At 42.6% G+C, this 19,245-nt stretch overlaps 3 protein-coding genes across 5 annotated transcripts; 1 reads left to right on the top strand and 2 right to left on the bottom strand.

Annotated features, from left to right (window-relative positions):
- Positions 1-243: 243 nt before the first annotated feature.
- On the bottom strand, positions 244-8,772 carry acad8 (acyl-CoA dehydrogenase family, member 8). The gene is made up of 11 exons (XM_061827641.1): positions 8,638-8,772; positions 6,181-6,281; positions 5,098-5,267; positions 2,987-3,096; positions 2,833-2,909; positions 2,563-2,700; positions 2,330-2,465; positions 1,435-1,532; positions 1,190-1,342; positions 766-868; positions 244-690 (listed from the first exon to the last, which is right to left on the bottom strand). The coding sequence occupies exons 1-11, from the start codon at positions 8,750-8,752 to the stop codon at positions 635-637; spliced, it is 1,257 nt and encodes a 418-aa protein (XP_061683625.1). The 5' UTR covers positions 8,753-8,772; the 3' UTR covers positions 244-634.
- Positions 8,751-12,803, top strand: thyn1 (thymocyte nuclear protein 1). 2 transcript variants are annotated; one of them, XM_061827645.1, is made up of 9 exons: positions 8,751-8,948; positions 9,573-9,630; positions 9,704-9,867; positions 9,938-10,006; positions 10,560-10,652; positions 10,731-10,826; positions 12,009-12,053; positions 12,413-12,563; positions 12,645-12,803. In XM_061827645.1, the coding sequence occupies exons 1-9, from the start codon at positions 8,751-8,753 to the stop codon at positions 12,689-12,691; spliced, it is 921 nt and encodes a 306-aa protein (XP_061683629.1). In that variant the 3' UTR covers positions 12,692-12,803. The 2 variants fall into 2 exon arrangements, with proteins under 2 accessions (XP_061683629.1, XP_061683630.1); XM_061827646.1 differs by lacking the exon at positions 12,009-12,053.
- Position 12,804: 1 nt separating this feature from the next.
- Positions 12,805-19,207, bottom strand: LOC133504904 (vacuolar protein sorting-associated protein 26B-like). Of its 2 annotated transcripts, XM_061827642.1 has the most exons (7): positions 18,743-19,205; positions 18,434-18,667; positions 16,374-16,530; positions 16,128-16,292; positions 15,826-16,001; positions 15,118-15,260; positions 12,805-13,455 (listed from the first exon to the last, which is right to left on the bottom strand). In XM_061827642.1, exons 2-7 carry the CDS (start codon positions 18,654-18,656, stop codon positions 13,282-13,284), a joined length of 1,038 nt encoding a protein of 345 aa, XP_061683626.1. In that variant the 5' UTR covers positions 18,657-18,667; positions 18,743-19,205; the 3' UTR covers positions 12,805-13,281. The 2 variants fall into 2 exon arrangements, with proteins under 2 accessions (XP_061683626.1, XP_061683627.1); XM_061827643.1 differs by having other exon boundaries at positions 18,434-19,207.
- Positions 19,208-19,245: the final 38 nt, after the last annotated feature.

Genomic DNA, 19,245 nt, shown 5'->3' with positions numbered 1-19,245 from the left:
CTGCCAAGTAGAGGTCTTCTGCCATAGCTGGAGCCATTATCTAACCCGCTTATCCTCACAAGGGTCACAGGAGAGCTGGAGCCTATCCCAGCTGGCTTGGGGCGCAAGGCGGACTACACCCGGAAGCGGTCGCAGGGAAGGTATCGACACCACAACTGAGCGGGAATCGAGCCCATGCTGCCCGCGCCAGAGTCAGGTGTGTGTACCATTACACTGGGATTTCATTGAAAATAAGAATTTTGCTTGTCAAAGGCTGAGATTTTATTTGGAGTGTCACAGTCAAATACATAATAATAGTTTCATACATAATCTACATACTGTATTACTATTAACAGTAAAGAAAGCATTAAAAAAAAAAAGTCTGGCCAAGGCCACTTGAAGACAAAAATGGTTGCAGTTATGTGAAAAAAACACTGACTAAGCCCAGGCACAGTTGATATGATTGCTGTTGACGACTTGGAGTAAGCAATTCCCGGGATGCTAAATAGCTCTAGTAACAGAAATCCCCTCGGAATTGACAGTACTTCTCTGGATTTTTGTAGACCACGTGGTTCCGCTCTGACCCATCTCGCAAAAGTTTTGGGGTGTTTCACACAGTAACATAAAATAGTGGTCTCGGTTCAACGGACATGTATCAAGACTCCGTCAGAAGACTGCGCGAGATGATCATCCTCATCACCTCGTTGGTTCCTGTGAAGAAACCAGAAAGTGAGCGTGACAGAACATCAGGAACAAAAGGAGCGTGAATGCCGACGCACAGCTGACCTTCCAAGATCTGATGCACGCGGATATCGCGCACAAACTGCTGCACGGCGTAGTCCTTCAGGTAGCCGTAGCCGCCGTGCATCTGGAGAGCTTGGTTGCAGATCTGAGTGGGTAAGGACCGACGATAAAATGACAACTGAAATCTGACGCTGATCGCCAACATTTACAACCAAAATCCTTTGAGTTGTTCCGTGAAATTTTATTCATTTACTCCTGACACGCTGCAACTGTTGCATGTCTCTATGTGCCCTGCGATTGGCTGGTAGATACAAATTCTGAACTTCTGATGACGCACGTGGCATTCTGTAACTGCGACATAATGGTGGTGGGAGTTAGGAGTTGGATTAAGTCAGGTGAGTCCCCACTGAAGCCCCATGTACCAAATCCTTGGTCTTCCACCATTTGAGGTATTGCACCTACTCACGTTGAAGCAGTGGTCAGTGGCAAAAAGCTTGGCCATGGAGCACAGCGACACGGCGTCCGATCGCGCCTCCTGAAGGGCCACCGCCGCCTGGCGGACCAAAAGTCGACTTGCCACCAAATTGGTGGCCATTTCTGCCAGTTTGAACTGAAGGAACTGCGCACACACACAGAATGTGTGTTGACATCAGTGTTCACACACACACACACACACGTAGCGATAGAGAAAAGGAATTCAATGCTATGGACCTGATTGTTGGAGAGCGTCTCCCCAAACTGCTTACGCACCAACAGGTGGTCCCGAGCCAGTTGGAGGGAGGCGTGGGCGGCGCCCAGGGAACACGAAGCTGTCCAAAAGTGCATTTCATGTTCAGACCAAATACGCCAAAATGTTAACATTTAAGTATTAGTCAATCCATTACATACAGCTTTAATATTGAAAGTTAGTGATAGCAGCAGATTTCACAAGAATGAAGTTTTTCATTTAAAAAAAAAAATTACATGAATTACGTTAACATAAAAGACATTGGGAAAAATATAATTTGACAAATGTCTCAGTTTTTTTTTTTTCTTAGAATGTCATGATACAAGAATGAATTTTGATCTTTTTATAATTGGATCAAAAGCAGAATTTCATGCGAATAAATGTAAAATACAACCAGAAAAGAACCCTTTAAAAAAACAGCCCAAAAAAATTCCAAGAATAAATGAAATTCTGAGGGGGAAATAGTGATGTGAGAAAAGATCTAGAATTTCTAGAATAAAAAAAATAGCCTATAATATATAGTTACATATATAATTCTAATAATTATAAGTTATAATATTACTAGAATAGTCAATCTTATGAAGGAATAATACTCATAAAATGAATTATTGTATTACAAGAAAAAAAAAATTCTGGGGAAAAAAAGTTGTATTATGGTCAACACCATTTAATGAACAGTTTCAAATGTAGTACTATACATATTTCTTTTGTGAATGTCCAATGCATATAAAAAGTCTACACACCCTTGTTGCAGGTTTCCAGAAAATGAGCCCAAGAGAAATGATTTTAAAAACTTGACTGGCATCTTACCAGGGACGTGTAAACCTTTGAAATCTGTCATATACAGAATGCTGAGTATAATCAGCAGTATGATCTCACCAATATTGATCCTGCCTCCATTGAGTCCTTTCATGGCGATGGTGAACCCTTGACCTTCCTCTCCCAGTAGGTTCGTTGCGGGAACAGCGCAGTCCTCAAATATGACCGCTCTGGTGGGCTGCGAGTTCCACCCCACCTGAGGAGCGCAATGCCATCAGTGTCATTGTCTGTGGGTGGACACTGACATCTAGTGGTGCCCTGCACCTCTACACCAACAACACTGTGCCACCTACCTTTTGCTCCTTTTTTCCAAAACTGAGGCCCGGTGTTCCCTTTTCCACCACTAGACACGAGATGCCTTTAGGACCTTTGGCTCCTGTCCGACACATAACCACGTAAACATCCGTGTCTCCTCCTCCGCTGATGAACGCCTGGATACACAAGGGAAGACAGGTGCGCCACGTTCAACATTGGTGGGTGGGGGGGGGGGGGGGAGGGGGAGACACTCCTTTCTAACTTTATTTGACACAGTCATGAATATTAAAGTTTGAATCTTGTTTTACCTTGGAACCATTCAAGATATAATGGTCGCCTTGGCGCTGCGCACTCGTCAGAAGTGACGCAGCATCGCTGCCGCTGCCTGAAATCAAGGAGGACACGTTCACTTAACGGTGCCGCACAATTGGACTGGTAAGTAGGACGTAGGACGTGACTGACCAGGTTCAGTGAGGCAGTAGGAGGCAAACTTCTCCATGGAACAAAGTTGAGGACAGAACCTTTGCCTCTGCTCCTCGCTGCCGAAGGTGTCAATCATCCAGGCGCACATGCTGCATGCAAACTACACATTAGACACAAGAGCACATTGTAATGGCACCCAGTCTAGAGCTGCATCAGTAATTACTGTGTCGTTTGACAAAGGACTTGTAAAGTTTCCAAACAGCATTTGCCGGTTCTGTCTGGCCGGATCTAACTATGTGGAACCATAACCAAAATGTTTGAATCAAGCCTTAAAGGCTACAGTAACAAATGCTAATGGAATGTATGTACACGTCTGAGTTTGGGAAAGGAATGAAAAGTTGCCGAAAAAATTTAATTATTATTTTGCCGTTTTAGGGCGGCACGGTGGCTCAGCTAGTCAAGCGTTGGCGCCACAGTTTGGAGGTCCCGCCTGTGTGGAGTTTGCATGTTCTCCCCGTGCCTGCGTGGCTTTTACCCTGGCACTCCGGTTTCCTCCCACATCCCAAAAACATGCAACATTAATTGGACACTCTAAATTGCCCCTAGGTGTGATTGTGAGTGCGGCTGTTTGTCTTCATCTGCCCTGCAATAGGATGGCAACCAATTTAGGGTGTACCCCGCCTCATGCCCATTAACAGCTGGGATAGTCCCCAGCACTCCCCGTGACCCTTGTGAGGATAAGTGGCAAAGAAAATGGATAGATGGATTTTGCCGTTTAGCAAATAGAAATACATTGCCTTTATCTTAATTGGCCCAAAACACCAAAGCGTCTCATTTCATGTAAGACAGTCAGAATTTTTATTTTTGATAGTTTATGTAAATATCTAGTTTCAACGATGTATTTGAGGATAAGGCTTAATTGATCCCTTGAGTGAGTAACAAGAATTATCTGAGTTTTTAATAACTTCCCCTCTCTAAAATATTATAAAGAAATGGCATTTGAACAGGGGTCTGTAGACCGTTTATAACCATGGAATAAATACAGCTCGGGGGGGGGGGGTATAGAAAATAATCAATTTCTGATTTAACATTTTATAGACTACCGTCGAACCTTGTCTCCGAAACACCCAACTTTGGCTGTCCCTCTAATGAGCTCATTTCTAATCCTATCCACGGGGGGGGGTACACCCTGAACTGGTTGCCAGGCAATCGCAGGTCATATCGAGACAAACAGTCGCACTCACAATCACACCTAGGAGCAATTTAGAGTGTCCAATTAATATTGCATGTTTTTGGAATGTGGGAAGAAACCAGAGTGCCCGGAGTAGTGGGGGCTAGACTCCGGACAGGAGTATTTGCGAGCAACCGTATGTTTTCACGCCAAGAAAGATGCATTTAGGGTGTTGATGGAGAAGTACAGGGAACGTCAAATGGAGCTAAATCGGGTTTTTGTAATCCTACAAAAAAACGATGACAGAGAGGTAGTGTGGTAGTGCATGCAGTAGAAGTATGTCAGAATCCTACAATATATGTATGAGGGCAGCAGAAGAGCAGTGATGTGTACAGTAGGTTAGACAGAGGAGTTTATGTTGGAGGCGGGACTGCTCAGGGATCAGCCCTGAGGCCCTTCCGGTTTGCAATGGTAATGGATAGGCTTACAATTGAGGTGAGATTGGAATCCCCATGCACTACGATGCTTGCAGACGACATTGTGACCTGCAATGAAAGCAGGGAGCAGGCGGAGAAATGGTTGGACAGATGAAAACATGCGCTTGAAAGGAGAGGAATGAACCTTAGCCATAGTAAAACCAAAATCTCTCTCTCTACAAGTGACCAGGTTGAACAGGATTAGAAATGGGCTCATCAGAGGGACGGCTCAGGTTAGATGTTTGAGACAAAGTTAGAGAGGGCAGATTTCGTTAGTTCGAATGTACAGTACATTGAAATACGTACATAAACATACATTTATCTGAAAAAAATGAACATTACACTCACAAGAAAAAGGATTGCTCAGACTCTCTACACTGAATATATTTTGTGTGTAATGTAAAAACTATTGACGATAGACGTAGTGCTTTACGATATGTATTTTTCTATTGGCTCTTATTGTAGATGTGGTATGAAGAAGCAGTATTTTGAAAGACATTTACTTGTGGATACTGATGTAGGCGGTAGTGCTGACGCATCCGGTGGACAAGGCCTCGAAGATGACTGACGTGTCCAGGCGAGACAGACCCGAGCCCCCGACGTCGGGCTGTACGTAGATTCCTCCGAAGCCGAGCTGAGCCGCCTTGCGCATGGTCTCCACCGGGAACACTTCCTTTATGTACAAGAAGATGTTAATCTATCGGAATTCAATCTGCATGGTTTTTTTTTCTGGGCACTCCGGTTTCCTCCCATATCCCAAAAACATCCCTTAGTTAGAGACTGTAAATTGCCTGTAGGTGTGATTGTGAGGGTGAATGGTTGTTTGTCTCTATGTGGGCTGCGACTGGCTGACAACCTGTTCAGGGTGTAACCCGCCTCCTGCCCAAAGGTAGCTGGTATAGGCTCCAGCACTCCCGCTACCCTCGTGAGGATAAGTGGCTCAGAGAATGGATGGATTACATGTAATCATGGTGCAATTACTGACCTCCACGTCTGATATAGTCTTCTCAATGCGTTAATGGATTTAAATAAGGTGGCAGTGACGGACAGAATGTCAATTGGGCTCTTGCTCGTAGCAGACAAAGATAGGTTATTGAGTAGCTTACATGTGTAAAACAAGTCAGTTTTTCACCCATCCATCCATTTCCTAAGCCGCTTATCCTCACGAGGGTCGCAGGGAGTGCTGGAGCCTATCCCAGCAGTGAATGGATAGGAGGCGGGATACACCCTGAACTGGTTGCCAGCCAATCGCAGGGCACGTCGAGATAAGCAGTCATATTCACAATCACACCTAGGGGCAATTTAGAGTGTCCAATTAATGGTGCATGTTTTTCGGATGTGGGAGGGAACCCCGGAGTGCCAGGAGAAAACCCATGCAGGCACGGGAAGACCATGCAAACTCTACACAGGCGGGTCCGGTATTGAACCCCGGGACCTCAGAACTGTGAAGCCAACGCTTTTCATTTCCCATATCCCATATTTTCAGGAACGTAACCCCATGTGAGAAATGAGTTTATTGTACTACTTTTTTGTCAGGGAAGGGGAGGCATTTATTTGACTGAGGTGTTTTGGGTCGTATAAGCTACCTTCAGGTCCCACTCTGCCATGTGCGGAGCCATTTCATTGGCCGCGAAGTCAAATGCCACTTTCTGGAACTCCTTCTGTTCGTCTGTGAGGCCGTGAGAAGCTGAAGTAATGTAAAAATACAAAAGATGGAATAATTGCAGTACTTTTGAGATTTAATAGGATTAACAACAAAAAATGCAAGTACTTTACGACACAGTATTTTAAAAGGTTAGCAAGGTGCCCAAGAGATGGATTATATTTGTCAATACCAACAACCAATTGGAAAATAGTTAAATAGTTGAGACATAATGTATCCTTCCTTCCTTTAAAAAAACAAAACAAAAAAACCTTTTGTCATACTGAAAATTTTGCACATTTTCTTTACAGTATTACAGTATTCCCCCAGTTATTCACAGGGGTTATGTTCCTTGCACCACCGCAGATAATGAAAATTCGTGAGTGGATGCAGTATTAATATACCTATGTAAGATATGAACCATATTTTTACAACCACAAGATACACTTAAAAGTGCGGTGCTCCCAGCATGCTTTGCTTCACTCAAGAGGTCCTTACTGTGGCAAAGCATGCTGGGAGGATCAAATTAGTGTTTCATGTGCATGTTTTGTCCATTTATTCCTCGAGTCATTCTTTTATTTGATTACTTGCTATCTTTTTTGCTGTAGTGTGATAATTTTAGTTTTGCTGTGACACCTTGAGTGTGTACAACATTGTCAGTAATGACATGCCTACATAGGCATTGTGTGGGGCAATGTAAGCTTTTCCTGCTTGTAAATACTAATGCTAGCTTGCATGCCAACAGTGTAACAAGTGTATTTGAAGGTCATCTGACACATAATTCATAATTTTTAGTATGTTTTTAATTTAAAAAAAAATGTCATGACAAAATGGATCGCACGGGTGCAAAGGACGAGAGTTTTGTGGGTTCTAAATGACAGGTAGGTGTGTATAGAGCTATTAAAAAAAATAGTTGGATTGGCGGGGGCGTAATCCTGTTCTCAGAAGGGTTAGGGTTAGTAACAAAAGATCTGCAGGCGTTAGCCCCGACCCGGAAGTGGATCGGGCGGGGAGGTGGTTTGACCGCGTGCGGGAGGAGAAAGGAGCGCTCCCCCCGACTGGTCACTGGTGTCTGGGCACCCCTGAAGTAGTTACTTTGCCCGGTGACACGTCTGAGTGCTAAAAAGTCTCCTTGTGATTAACGCACATGCACGTCCATTAAAGCGCATGCGCGTACATTTTGTAAACATCCGGCCAGTCTGAAACGTCCCCATACATGCTTCAACATGTGCAATTCGACAACTTGTCGCTGAGTGTTTGTGTTCGTGGGAACTATGAGACTGGGATTTCCCAGTAAGCGTCTGCTACATACCCAGAGTTCCCCTGTTAGTAACGCACGCGCATTCATCACAAGGAGACTTTTCAGCACGGGGGAGCGCTCAGACCTTCACACCGGCATGGGTCCTCCGGAGTACACCACATACTGTCGGGGAGTTTGTTGCTAGTTAGAAGTGATCCGCATATCATCTAAATAATGCTCGAAACGATCGGGTAATATTGCCCCGATTACTTCACTCGATTATGAGATGTGTTCTCTTCTTTGAAAAGAGCTTCCGTATCCCACAGCAGGGGCCACTACGTATTTTCTATGGCAACTGTCCCAGTGTGACATTGTGCAAAAGACATTGCAGTCAATATGGCCGCCATTGGGATGTCGAGTAAGACTTCCGCAACTTTGCGCATTAATGATATGCTCTCCGCTCAATTTTTTTTCTGTATAGACATTGAAGTGAATATTATATGTAGTTTTCATAACAAACATTTTAAAATGTATATATGGCTGTCAGTTGACCTTTAAGTGAACTTTATTGAATAACTCGCACAACATTTGCAAATGTTGGAACTCAGTGTGGAAAAAAATCTACACCACATTATAAAGCGCCATGTCTAATGTGGCGCCTCGTCTATTTAGAAAAGAATTTGAGACCTCTACGATCGTGAAAATGCAGTAAATTGTTTAAAAAAAAAACTAACTTGAGAGAGCAGGGGCTGCGAAAGTTGAACCGCGAATGGGCAAAGGCACACAGTATTGTGTATAGGACCCCCCCCCCCCCAGATTTTGTCAAAGTGGCTGTTTATAAACTTTACAAGTCCTTCCGCATGAGTTGCAAAGAGGGGCAGAGTTAGCGAGGAGTGTGCGGCTTTCTCTGACCAATGACTGGAGGTGCGACGCTCACCGGTTACAGTCAAGATAAAAAGACTTAAAAACGGGAAAACTGCATGATAAAACTAAAAGATGGTGAAAGTAAATTTCAAATGTGTCTGGGTGGTTTTTATCGAATGGTGTTTTGAGCTTTCGACGAAACAAGCATCACTAACTCACCATAATTAAAATAATTAAATGTAAATGTAGACGTATGGCTTGGCGTTTTTTTTTTTTTTTTTTTTTGCGTGGACTTACGGTCGATACACGAAGCTATCCCTCGTCTCAGTCCGCTTCTCCCGGCGTATAAGCGGCGGCTTCTGCAGACATTCGCAGTCAACCAAGAGACTCTCACGAGCGAGCAAGCCGCCATGTTTTTCCCTCTGGCGGGGTTACGTCACACACGGAGAACGCATCACGGACCGCGGGTGCTGCCGGGATATGTAGTTGTGGACCACAAGGAATGCGCCGGCGATAAAATCGAGGGTTGCTTTGGGCGACGTCACGTGTTCCGGATTTGCGCGCGTTTCAATGGCTGCTTGTTGATGTGCGACGACACTGACTTCAAGGTATGATTAGAATTTTTTTGTTCTCTCCACTATGAAGTAAGTAATGTAAAACTGACCACAACTATATTTTAAACACACTCACCCTAACCATTATACTCTATGGTTTGCTCGGAAGTGTTGTTTATTCAACTCACATCGTCACACGAGTTATTTTTGCAATTTAATATTCATTTCCGCTTGAGAATTGTTTAAAATAGTACCACTAATATCAATAAAAGGCGAGCTAGCGTCACACTTGGACGTGTCAATACTTTAAAACTGTGTTCTAGAACATTTAAAGAAGGTTTTTAGCTGCTTGTGCACCTAAATAAAGTAAGCAAACTAAATTACGACGATTCAATCAGGGCCAGGCAATCAACACCTGGTGGGTCATGCGTGGATCGCAACATCACTTTATCAGCCACCCACAAAGTAATTGCCATATAAGTCAACAAACGTTGTAATCAGTTCTTCATAGTTAAAGTAATGAACTTTTTGACATCTTGCATTTAGTATGGCCTGATTAGAAACAAAAATATCCCCTGTTCGCCTCCCCTGTTGTGTATGATGATAAATTTGGTGGTTGGACTCCATAAATTGAACCAGTGTCTGGTTTGAAAAGCTCCCCCCCCCCCCTTCTTCCAGAAGGAAAAAAAAAACATGCTTCCACAGAAGAAATTGAGGAAAAGAACAATCAGTTCAGGTAGGGTAAGCATTTTGTTACGCAAAGCAATTTTGACCAGTGTGTTTAAAAGTATTGTTTTTGGGTAAGACAGATGGAAATTCTGAAGACAGTGTCAACTCTTCTCCAAAACCAAGCCTCAAGAGGAAGGCTTCTTCCTCTGTGGAGGCTTCGAAGGAGACGAGCACCAAGCAGTACTCTCGTTGGATCCTGAAATCTGAACCACAGAGCCGCTTTGAGAAGGGCAGTGACATCAAGGTAATGAGACGACTACTCACTTGTGTGCTTGAAAACAAATATCATATCATCATCATCATTGACTTTACAGTTTGGGATCGAGGACTTGAAGGCTTTGCCCAATCAAACCAGCTGCTGGGACGGCGTTCGAAACTATCAGGTAGAGCCTCAAAACCAAAGATTTTGTCATCAAAACATTATCTCCCAGGCTCTTTCATTATAATCTTCTTAAATCTTTATTTTTTTAAAGTGTGTTTAAGACCTGACAAAAATATGCTATCAATGCATACATCTCTACGGTATATTAATTTATCCATCTTCTGTAGTGCTTATCCTCACTAGGGTCGTGGGCGTGTTGCAATATATCCCAGCTGACTCTGGTCAAAAGGCAGGGCACACCTTGGACCGGTCACCAGCCAATCACAGCCCACGTACATTTAAGAACAAACGACTATTCGCACTCACATTCACATCTACGGGCAATTTAGAGTCTTCATTTAGTGCCAGGATTTGGATGTGGGAGGTACCCGGAGAAAATGCACTCAGGCTGGATTTGAACCCAGGACCTCAGAAATGTGAGGCAGACATGCCGCTTATCTATACTATAAAAAATGTACTTATTGTAGAGGGGTTTGGAAAGTAACCCCAGCAGTGGATTGGGCCTTACTGAACTGCAAAAAAGATTGACACAAGTCTTGCGCTGTCGTGATCAGGCACGGAACTTCATGCGTCAAATGAAAGAGGGACAATTGGGGTTCTTCTACCACAGCAGCTGCAAGGAACCCGGAATAGTAGCAATCGTAAAAGTAAGAGCTCACACTGTATGATGTTGTACTCATTCAGACTCATGTTCATTGAGCCTCATTTCTTCCTCTTTTGTCCAGATAGTGAAGGAAGCGTACGTGGACCACACACAGTTTGACACAAATGATGCTTATTTTGATGCAACAAGCAGAGAAGAAAATCCCAAATGGAGCATGGTAATAGGAGGCACTCACACAGACAGTACTCAGGAATTAACAACAGAGATTTCAAGAAAACCATAATTGATAATTGTTAGAAATCATTAAATTCATATAAATAAATATCAATAATTAGTGTTGCACAAAAAATGCAATGACTTAAGTTGTCTATTTTTTTTTAAGGGGAATTCCGGTGACTTGTATTAACAATGTACCAATAGGTCATGTAATATGTACTCTATCTTGACAATGTGATGTTAAAGCCTCTCTTATTTAATAGTGTTTTGAGAAGATTTTTATCGACAATTACGAATTTTCAGGGGCGCTGCAATTTTCGCGAGTCACCATGACCTACGTGCGTGAATGTGACGTGTTTCGTGCCGTTCCAAACGCTCGATTACATGGGACACCATTTATGCCCAGCGCTGATTTCTCGGATTTATACTAATCTGATGAAGAAATAGCAGTATCGGGAAGATGGAGGAATACTTCCAAAAAGATTTGACAAACAATGCCGCTGAGTGGCGCAGCCGTGAGCTCGCCAGACTCCGCATCATTCTGCCCGCAGAACCATCCAAATATTCAACATTATTTACAGCCGAGCGATGGAGCTCGCTTCCCGGCCGAGCGAGCTCTGGTTCTTGGCGGGGAGCTCAGCTCAGGGCTCTGCCGCTCAGCTGCATTATTTACAGTCACAGATTTCAAATCTGTATGGAAGTATTCCTCTGTCGTCCCGATCAACTGATACTATTTCTTCATCAGATGAGGCTAAATCCGAGAAATCATCGCCGGGCATAACGGTGTCCCATGTAATCGAGCGTTTGGAATGGCGCGTAACACGTCACATCCGCCCACGTAGGTCATGTGACTCGCGAAAATGGCAGCGCCCCTGAAAATTTGTAATTGTCGATTAAAAAAAATCTTCTCAAAACACTATTCAATGAAAGAGGATTCAACATACATTGTCAAAATAGAGTACATATTACATGACCTATATTTAGACATTGTTAATGCAAACCACCAGAATTCCACTTTAAAAACTAATTTAGGACAACTTTGCATCACTGAATGAAAATTTTCTCTTGTTCAGGTAAGGTTTTAAATGCTTGATTAATCAAATGTTACAAACGTTGCTTCCAGTAAATTGAATAGTAGACTGTTGAAAGAAAGTACTATCGAGTAATCCCTCATTTTTTGCAGTTAATTGGTACCAGACCCACCCACAAAAATTGGAAAAACCGCGAGGTAGGGTTAAATGGTGTTTTTTTTTTTTTTTTTTTTTTTTTTTTTTTGGCTGCTTCATAGGTCATTGTCGTTTTGCTGGGGATGCCGCATTATACCCTATTAATGCGGCTTCCCGCTACAGTACTGTACTAAGGTATGCTGGTGTGTTTTTTTTTTTTTTGTGTGTTTTTACATTTATTTATTTTTGCGTCATTGGTCCATGCCATCTTGCTGGGGAAAATCCACGATGCACTGAATCCGCGATAGGTGATCTGCGAAGTAGAGAGGGATTAGTGTACCTGTAAATTGAATGTTACAGCGTCATTGTTCAAAAAGTCAGTGTGATGATGGATGACGCTGCTGATGTTCTTGGCCTTCAGGTGGATGTGCAGTACCAAAGAATGCTGAAGCGTTTTCTTCCTCTGGCTGAGCTCAAACAGTACCACATCCAGCACCGAACCGACGGGGGCCCTCTGAAGGACGTCATGCTCTTCACCAGGATGAGGCTGTCGGTGCAGCCTCTCACCAGCGGTAATTGAAGAGATGATTTCAAATTTGGCATCAGTGTTGTTTCAAAGTTTGCCGACTCACCTCTCTTTATTATCTCTACAGCACAATTTGACTTTATTCTGAACTTGGAGGATCAAGAACCGCTCTGACTGCTCTGATGGGGTGAAAGCTTGTTTATATACGCAGTATATCATGGAGATATTTGTTTATTGTAAAATGTTTGGTGTGAAAGGATAAAGCTACGATGAAAGAAAAACTTGACTGTTTTTCCATTTGGCATTTTATTTGACAAGTGGTGGACAATCAGCCATCAGCACTTTGCAAAAAGATCTATATAGTTCTACGGTAACTCTGCTTTAAAAGACTAAAATCAGGTTTGGAGGCAGGAGTACGCACGTGTGTCTAAACAAACTAAACACTTGGATGTGGCAGCCTAGTAATCCTCCTGGAATGCTGATTTGCACCGCTCTTATTTACACATCCAGACATAGGACGACATGAGTGCATTTCACATTTGAGTTCTTCATAACCGGAATGTCACTTATTCAAGGTTCTAAATCAAATAGCTGTAAAAACGTTGAGTACACACAGAATGACGTTAGCATGGAAATCTCAAGAATTATAATGTGAGGTGATTTTAGTTTGATTCCCGTTGAAGGGAAAAAAAAAAAAAAGCAAGGAAAGATAAATCTTATCCCATCTCGGTTGATCCTTCTTCCTTGCTTGGACGGATGTTGCCTCACGGAGATCCCCGGTCCAGTCTAAGGCGAGGCTCGTACCCACTGTCCTCCTTGGTGCATTGCTCCAACGCGCTTTCTGAGGTGGCTGAGCCCTCGTAGCGCTGGGAGGCGATGGCGGCCTGGTGGGACATGCTCTTCCTCACCACGTCACCTTTTCGCCACAGCGTGATCTCCTAGGAACACAAACGTAGTTGACATGCTACCTTTTAGAAAACTACATATGTTTCAATTTCAATTTTTTTTTGTCAGTGCGAATGTAAGTGATATCTCTCTACACAATGCATATAAAAATGTCTAATCCCTATTCTAATATGATTTTGTGATGTTAAAAAAAAAAAAAAGTGACCAAGATAAATAATTTCATAATGATTCCCACCATATAACCTGAAAGCAATACTAATTAATTGAAAGACAAAGTAAAAATAGTCACATTAAAACTCCTTTGAAATAGGCTCCGTACACAACTACCAGTCGGTCGGTGCCTGATTTACCCCAAGTTGCAGAGACAAACCTACTGGACCTTAAAAATCACTACATACTACTCAAGTCACACCAAACTGGTGACCTATACAGTGTTCCCTCTCTACTTCGCGCTTCACTTTTTGCAGCTTCAGTGCTTCACGGGTTTATATTAATCAAAAGTATAATAATGCAACCAGATCGGCATATTCCGGAAAGACACGTTGATACAAGGCACATGATTGGTTCCTGGCGGAACAACGACCAATGAGCGTATGAGCGGATTTATCCCATGAGCATCATCGAAGCCTCACCCAGCAACTTCAATTGTCCCACCCATTTCCTTGTTTTGCGCGTTGCCTCGTCCACGCTGTTGAGCGTCTCGCATATGTGCTGTATCTTAATGTTTTTGTGAGAACTTTTTTTTAAGTGACTTTTTTTGATTATGTAGTGACAATACCACCTCAGAATTGTGCCCCAGCGAAAGCTGAAAGTTTCCTCACCTCATCAGTGAGGTATGGCGGGTAGCAACTTTTTAACAAGGATGAAAAAGGCCTTTTTTTGGAAGAGGACACCTACATGTACTACTTCAAGGACTGTGTTTACAATCATCATGTGGAAATGCCGCAGGTGAGTGAACTTAATCCGTCGCCATCGTGTGTGTGCGCATGTGTGGGAGTGAGACGGGACTCCACATGTGTGTGGAAATGCAACACGAACAGTTGCAAATGTTTACAATTTACAAGTTTAGGGAGGGTGACTGGGGAGGAGTAGTGTTTAAGAGAGGACACATTGATTCTGAGTGCTTAAATGGATCTAATAAAGCCTTCCGAGAAGCAAACAGGTGCTTTGGACCATTATTGTTCCCGCCACCGAGGCGTCCCCCCAACGTTTCCCAACCACGGTCAGGCGACTGTAGCAGAAAAGATTAACAAAGGTTTTATAATTAATGATTTAAGTAATGTTGCAATCTTAATCTCAAATATGTAAAGTATAAATACAGTTTACATATTTTAATCATTCTGGTACCCACACATCTGAAAATTCCTGGATGTGTGTGTGTGTGTGGGGGGGGGTTCTACTTGACATTTTTTAACATTTCACAGGGGCTTCTGGTCCCCATTAACCTCAAAAACAGGGATTGCTGTATAGTGCAGCTTCTGATTTAAATGAGCGACAGAATGAGTCATCTGGTGTCAGCGTCATCTCCGTTGAGGACTGCACATGTGCTGTATAATAAATAAGGTACTGTGCTCTGTGACCCAGTTGCCCAGCCATGTAAGCAAAACGCTGACCTAAGCACTTGGTCATCACATGGCAAAATATCCTCCTCATTTGTCAGACTCCGAGGCCCCTGGAGCATGTGACACGTATACCTGCTGTTTGAAGTAGCGCCTTTCCTCCTCGTCGATCAGCACCAGGTTCAAGTAGTAGCGCACTGAGAACTTCTTGTTGATGTCTCGCATGGTGGGAGTCAGGTCGTAGCCGGCCAGAAACAATCGAATGGGGATGGACTCACCTAAAAACACACACAATATGAATATTCTTCACACTTAACATATAACACTTAACAATTTTGTGTGTTCTGTAAAAATATGCCTAAAAGGAAAACAAATTGACTTTTTTGACGCCAACCCATTTCAAGTTTTACTTTATTTTAGCAGTACTTGTAAGGTGGTTTAACCAAACGTTACACAAGCATGAGTTGTTAAAAAGTTACTTAACACTCCCCGTTTATTAGGTAGAACAAAAATTTTCATGGGTCAGTGTGACCCAATGCATGTTTTGTCATTGCCCAAAAATATGAATTGAAAAAAATAATGGAACCAACTTATTTTTAAGTTTACAACAGATCAATTTGACCCACAATATAACAGGAGAGATATATATTTATTAGGTTTTCAAAATTCAGAGAATTTTTAAAGGGAACTGACAAGAACATCCATCCATCGCAAGCAAAGGGAGAAGATGCAAAGCCAGATTTAAACAGAGGTCTTCACAACTGCCAGGCAGATGTGAAATTAAATGTAGGAGGTTCCACTGTAATAATTATAATAACTGAAACTGGTTGTGTTTAACTTTACCCCTGACTGGTGCTCCATCCATAATCTCATATTTGGCAATGGTGTCGTTTTCGTGGTAGACACTCGGGCCCGTTCCGGTTGTCTCCCGCTTAATAATGTCGATTTCCATGTGTCTTATCTTAATCCTCACCAACAGGAAATAGATTTTCCCCACAATGACGTCTTTCAGGTGGTATCTGTTAGAAGTTGTAGTAATATACAAACTTCAGGTACCACACAATGTAATGAGATCCAAGACAAAAACTGTATCCAAAATTCTGCTTATACAAAAGCTAATTAAGAGATGTTACTTATTGTCTTACTTGGATTTGTTATACTCAAACTCAATGTGGAGACAGTCCTCAATGCCGACTTCCATTTTAATGGAGGAGTTCAGTTCGGGGTACGTGCTCAGCGTGTGCACAACAATGTCCAACTCTTTACTGATATCGTTAAGTCTTCTTATCACGGTTGCACGCAGGAAGTATCTGCACACGGGTGGAAAGGATAAAAGTTTCAGTAGGTTGAAAAATATATTTGAAAGGTTGCTACAGTTTGTTAAGGTTTACCTGAGTTTGACATTCTGGCCTGTGTAGGACTCGTAAGGCTTCTCCACATGAGTGAACTCAAAGTCGAACGTCTGCGACTGGGTCATCTCCCCGGGCCTTGCCAGGTCTTTCACCAGGGACACAAACTCATGGTGGTTCCCACGGTCATAATACAGTTCTGAAAACGGAATGAGATATATTCTTCTTGAAATTGCTTTGTGTCTTCAGAATTAGTAGAGTTACGCCCAGCAATTTTATTCTTCCCGATACTAAACAAATGTGTTTGATGGGGTTTGGGAGCTGAAATTTAAAAATTCAGCTTGCAAAGTGTGAACATTGGTTGGCATTTCTACCTTGAATAGACAAGAGTCTCAGAAGGCATGAAAGATACAGGAAGTGTGCAATTTTGGTTAGAAGTGGCCATGTTTGGGTACATCCAGTGGTGGTACAATCAGCAGTAAGAGCAGGTTGCAGGGTGCACTCGACAAGGTCTCATAATGAGCACAGCTGCACTGAGAGGGCACTCGTGTTCATGACATGAACCCTAGAATATTCCTGGTTCATCATTCATATATTCACAAATTATTTATTTTCTTCAGAGGGCGATTGTTGGATGTATCCTCTTATTTGCTGCTTTTGTGTTCAGGCCAAAGCAATAAAAATAGTCCTTTGGGATCATCCTGTGGAATCATCAGCTCTAGAATGCACCACTTTCTGCCGTCAAGTCTTTATTCCCTTAATTTGTTGTGTAAAAATGGCCAAATTTGACATTTTGTGGTCAGTGCTAATGTGCAGATTTGTTTGCCCATGTGTGTTAGCAAGCGAATTTGTGCTGCCTTTTATTTAGGTTAGTATGTGAGCTAATTCTATTAAGCCTCATGTGAAGATGGTTTTGAATAATTTACTGAATACAAGTGTTAATATAACATGATTTCATACTTGTCTCCAGACGAAAGGGCATGGGGACGAGTCTGTTTTAAGTGCAATGCCGCAATTTTGCGGCATCTACATACAATTACAATTTTTTCAAAAACCATCAATTACACCAATAAAGCTTGGTCCACATCTTTCGTTTGAGCATGGCATTCACTAGAAATAACTGGATGATCTGCCAAATGCTATTTCAAGTATTGTAGGTAGCTGGATGAATGACATTTCTGGTTAGCTTATTTATTTTGGATGAATAGATGTCACCTCCCTAGACCTTCTGATGGGCTTCTTCTGTTCTACATGAGATGTCTGGTTGACTAGATGGTATCAAGACTTTTATTAAAACAAACTATAGTCCATATTTGTTTTTATATTATCGTGTCATTTCTGTGTAATTTTTATTACTTCAATAGGTCTCATGTGAATTTTCAAAATGTACCTAGCAGGTTTGCTCTTTCCCCGTCCTTCTACTATAGAAGTAGATTAGTGCCACCAGGATTTGAATTTGAAATGTAAAGTGAGATAGTATTTGAATTTGAAATGCCACAGAAAACAGGATTTGAATTAGAAATGTAAAATGATCATATTTTCAATAGTTGCTACAATTCGCTGTCTGAAATTCATCGTCTGTGCCACGAGGCGGAACACCCAGCGAATCGCAGTTACGCTTTCTTAGTCACGTGATGTCGCCTAATAAGAAAGCGTAACTAGATTGGCTGGGTGTTCCATTCTGACCGGAAGTAACCCTGCCTGGTGGCACATACGGTGAATTTTAAGACAGAATTGTCGCCGGTTGAATTTCAGATAGCAAATTGTAGCCAGTTGAATTGTTAACGTTGAAAATTTACTCTGAAATACAACTATTGAAAGTGTGATCACTTTACATTTCAAATTCAAATCCTGGTGGCACTAAACTACTTCCATATTTCTACCAACCTGATTTTCCTAATTAGAATAGGCCTTCCTTCCTTCTTTCCTTTACGCCCTCCCATTTTAGTTGAAATGTGCCTTACTTCTTCCGGGTTCTTCAGCGATGTGGGCAAGCGCGAAGACGCTGCAGGTTCTTCTTTTTGCAAAGGTTTCATTGAGGTGAAAAAAAAGACGAGCTCGTTTCCCAGTTTAATGCCAACAACGGCTCGACATTTACTTACCAATCTGTCCGACAAATTCAATCTTGATGCCCTGGTGCTCCAGCCTCTTTCCGGGGCTCTTGAGCGTGACGTTGACCCTGCCGCTGACGGTCTCTCCGTCGTAGAAGAGGAAATACTTGTCCTTCTTGCCATCCTCCGTCTTGTGCTCAGCCTTCTTCCTCGTCTCGGCGTCGTTGAGCACCACGTCGATGTCCGCACTCTGTCCGAAACTGAAGAAGCTCATTGCTGTCACGCCTACAGCAACAACACAAGGCCCGAAGGGTAAATTTCCCTCCTTGCGAGGGCCGCGACACGCTGTTGAGTACGTACTTGGTAATGCAAACACGTTAACTGGCCATGCCCAGATGCGGCAGCGATGGAGCGGAAAATGACAACGCTACGTGCGCCTCAACAGAAAAAAAAATGTCCATTGATTTAAAAAAAAAAAAATGCTTTTCCCCGTAGTTTTACTTCCGTAAATGCATTAAAAACTATATGCCTAGCCACACTTGTCTCGCTCGCAACGTGAATATCGTCAAATTACATGTTTCGTTCCGATAAGAGATGTCGCTGTTGTCAAAATATTCAGGACGGAAGACATCTGGGTCGACACTACTACTTCCGGGTAAACGCGGCTACACAATAAGAGCAGACAAAATAGAAGTCTTGGAAACCGACCGTGAGTACGGCTACACAATAAAAGCACATCTTTCGCCTTTCAAGAGTTCGTTTACGACTGAGCGTGTACGTCGGTGCCGTTTGAAAGGAGTCCTTATGCACAACTAAATATCGGCCAATTTGCCAGTAAAATCAGGAATAAATTTAATTATACC

This window comes from Syngnathoides biaculeatus, chromosome 8 (genome assembly GCF_019802595.1).
Source record: "Syngnathoides biaculeatus isolate LvHL_M chromosome 8, ASM1980259v1, whole genome shotgun sequence".
Lineage (NCBI taxonomy): Eukaryota > Metazoa > Chordata > Actinopteri > Syngnathiformes > Syngnathidae > Syngnathoides > Syngnathoides biaculeatus.
The sequence above is the reverse complement of the archived record's forward strand: the minus strand, read 5'-3'. Positions and strand labels throughout refer to the sequence as shown.

Bases quoted from the DNA above. Each gene is read 5' to 3' on its own strand.
- thyn1 (XM_061827645.1), top strand. From the start codon at position 8,751: ATGTTTTTCCCTCTGGCGGGGTTACGTCACACACGGAGAACGCATCAC. The intron at 9,868-9,937 runs GTAATGAGACGA...TTGACTTTACAG, and splicing joins AGAAGGGCAGTGACATCAAG to TTTGGGATCGAGGACTTGAA. The intron at 12,054-12,412 runs GTAGGGTTAAAT...CTTGGCCTTCAG, and splicing joins AAAATTGGAAAAACCGCGAG to GTGGATGTGCAGTACCAAAG.
- LOC133504904 (XM_061827643.1), bottom strand. From the start codon at position 18,656: ATGAGCTTCTTCAGTTTCGGACAGAGTGCGGACATCGACGTGGTGCTC. The intron at 16,293-16,373 runs GTAAACCTTAAC...ACCCGTGTGCAG, and splicing joins GGCCAGAATGTCAAACTCAG to ATACTTCCTGCGTGCAACCG. The intron at 15,261-15,825 runs GTAAAGTTAAAC...GTGTGTTTTTAG, and splicing joins GGATGGAGCACCAGTCAGGG to GTGAGTCCATCCCCATTCGA.
- acad8 (XM_061827641.1), bottom strand. From the start codon at position 8,752: ATGGCGGCTTGCTCGCTCGTGAGAGTCTCTTGGTTGACTGCGAATGTC. The intron at 5,268-6,180 runs GTAGCTTATACG...TTGTACATAAAG, and splicing joins TGGCAGAGTGGGACCTGAAG to GAAGTGTTCCCGGTGGAGAC. The intron at 2,466-2,562 runs GTAGGTGGCACA...TGCGCTCCTCAG, and splicing joins TTGGAAAAAAGGAGCAAAAG to GTGGGGTGGAACTCGCAGCC.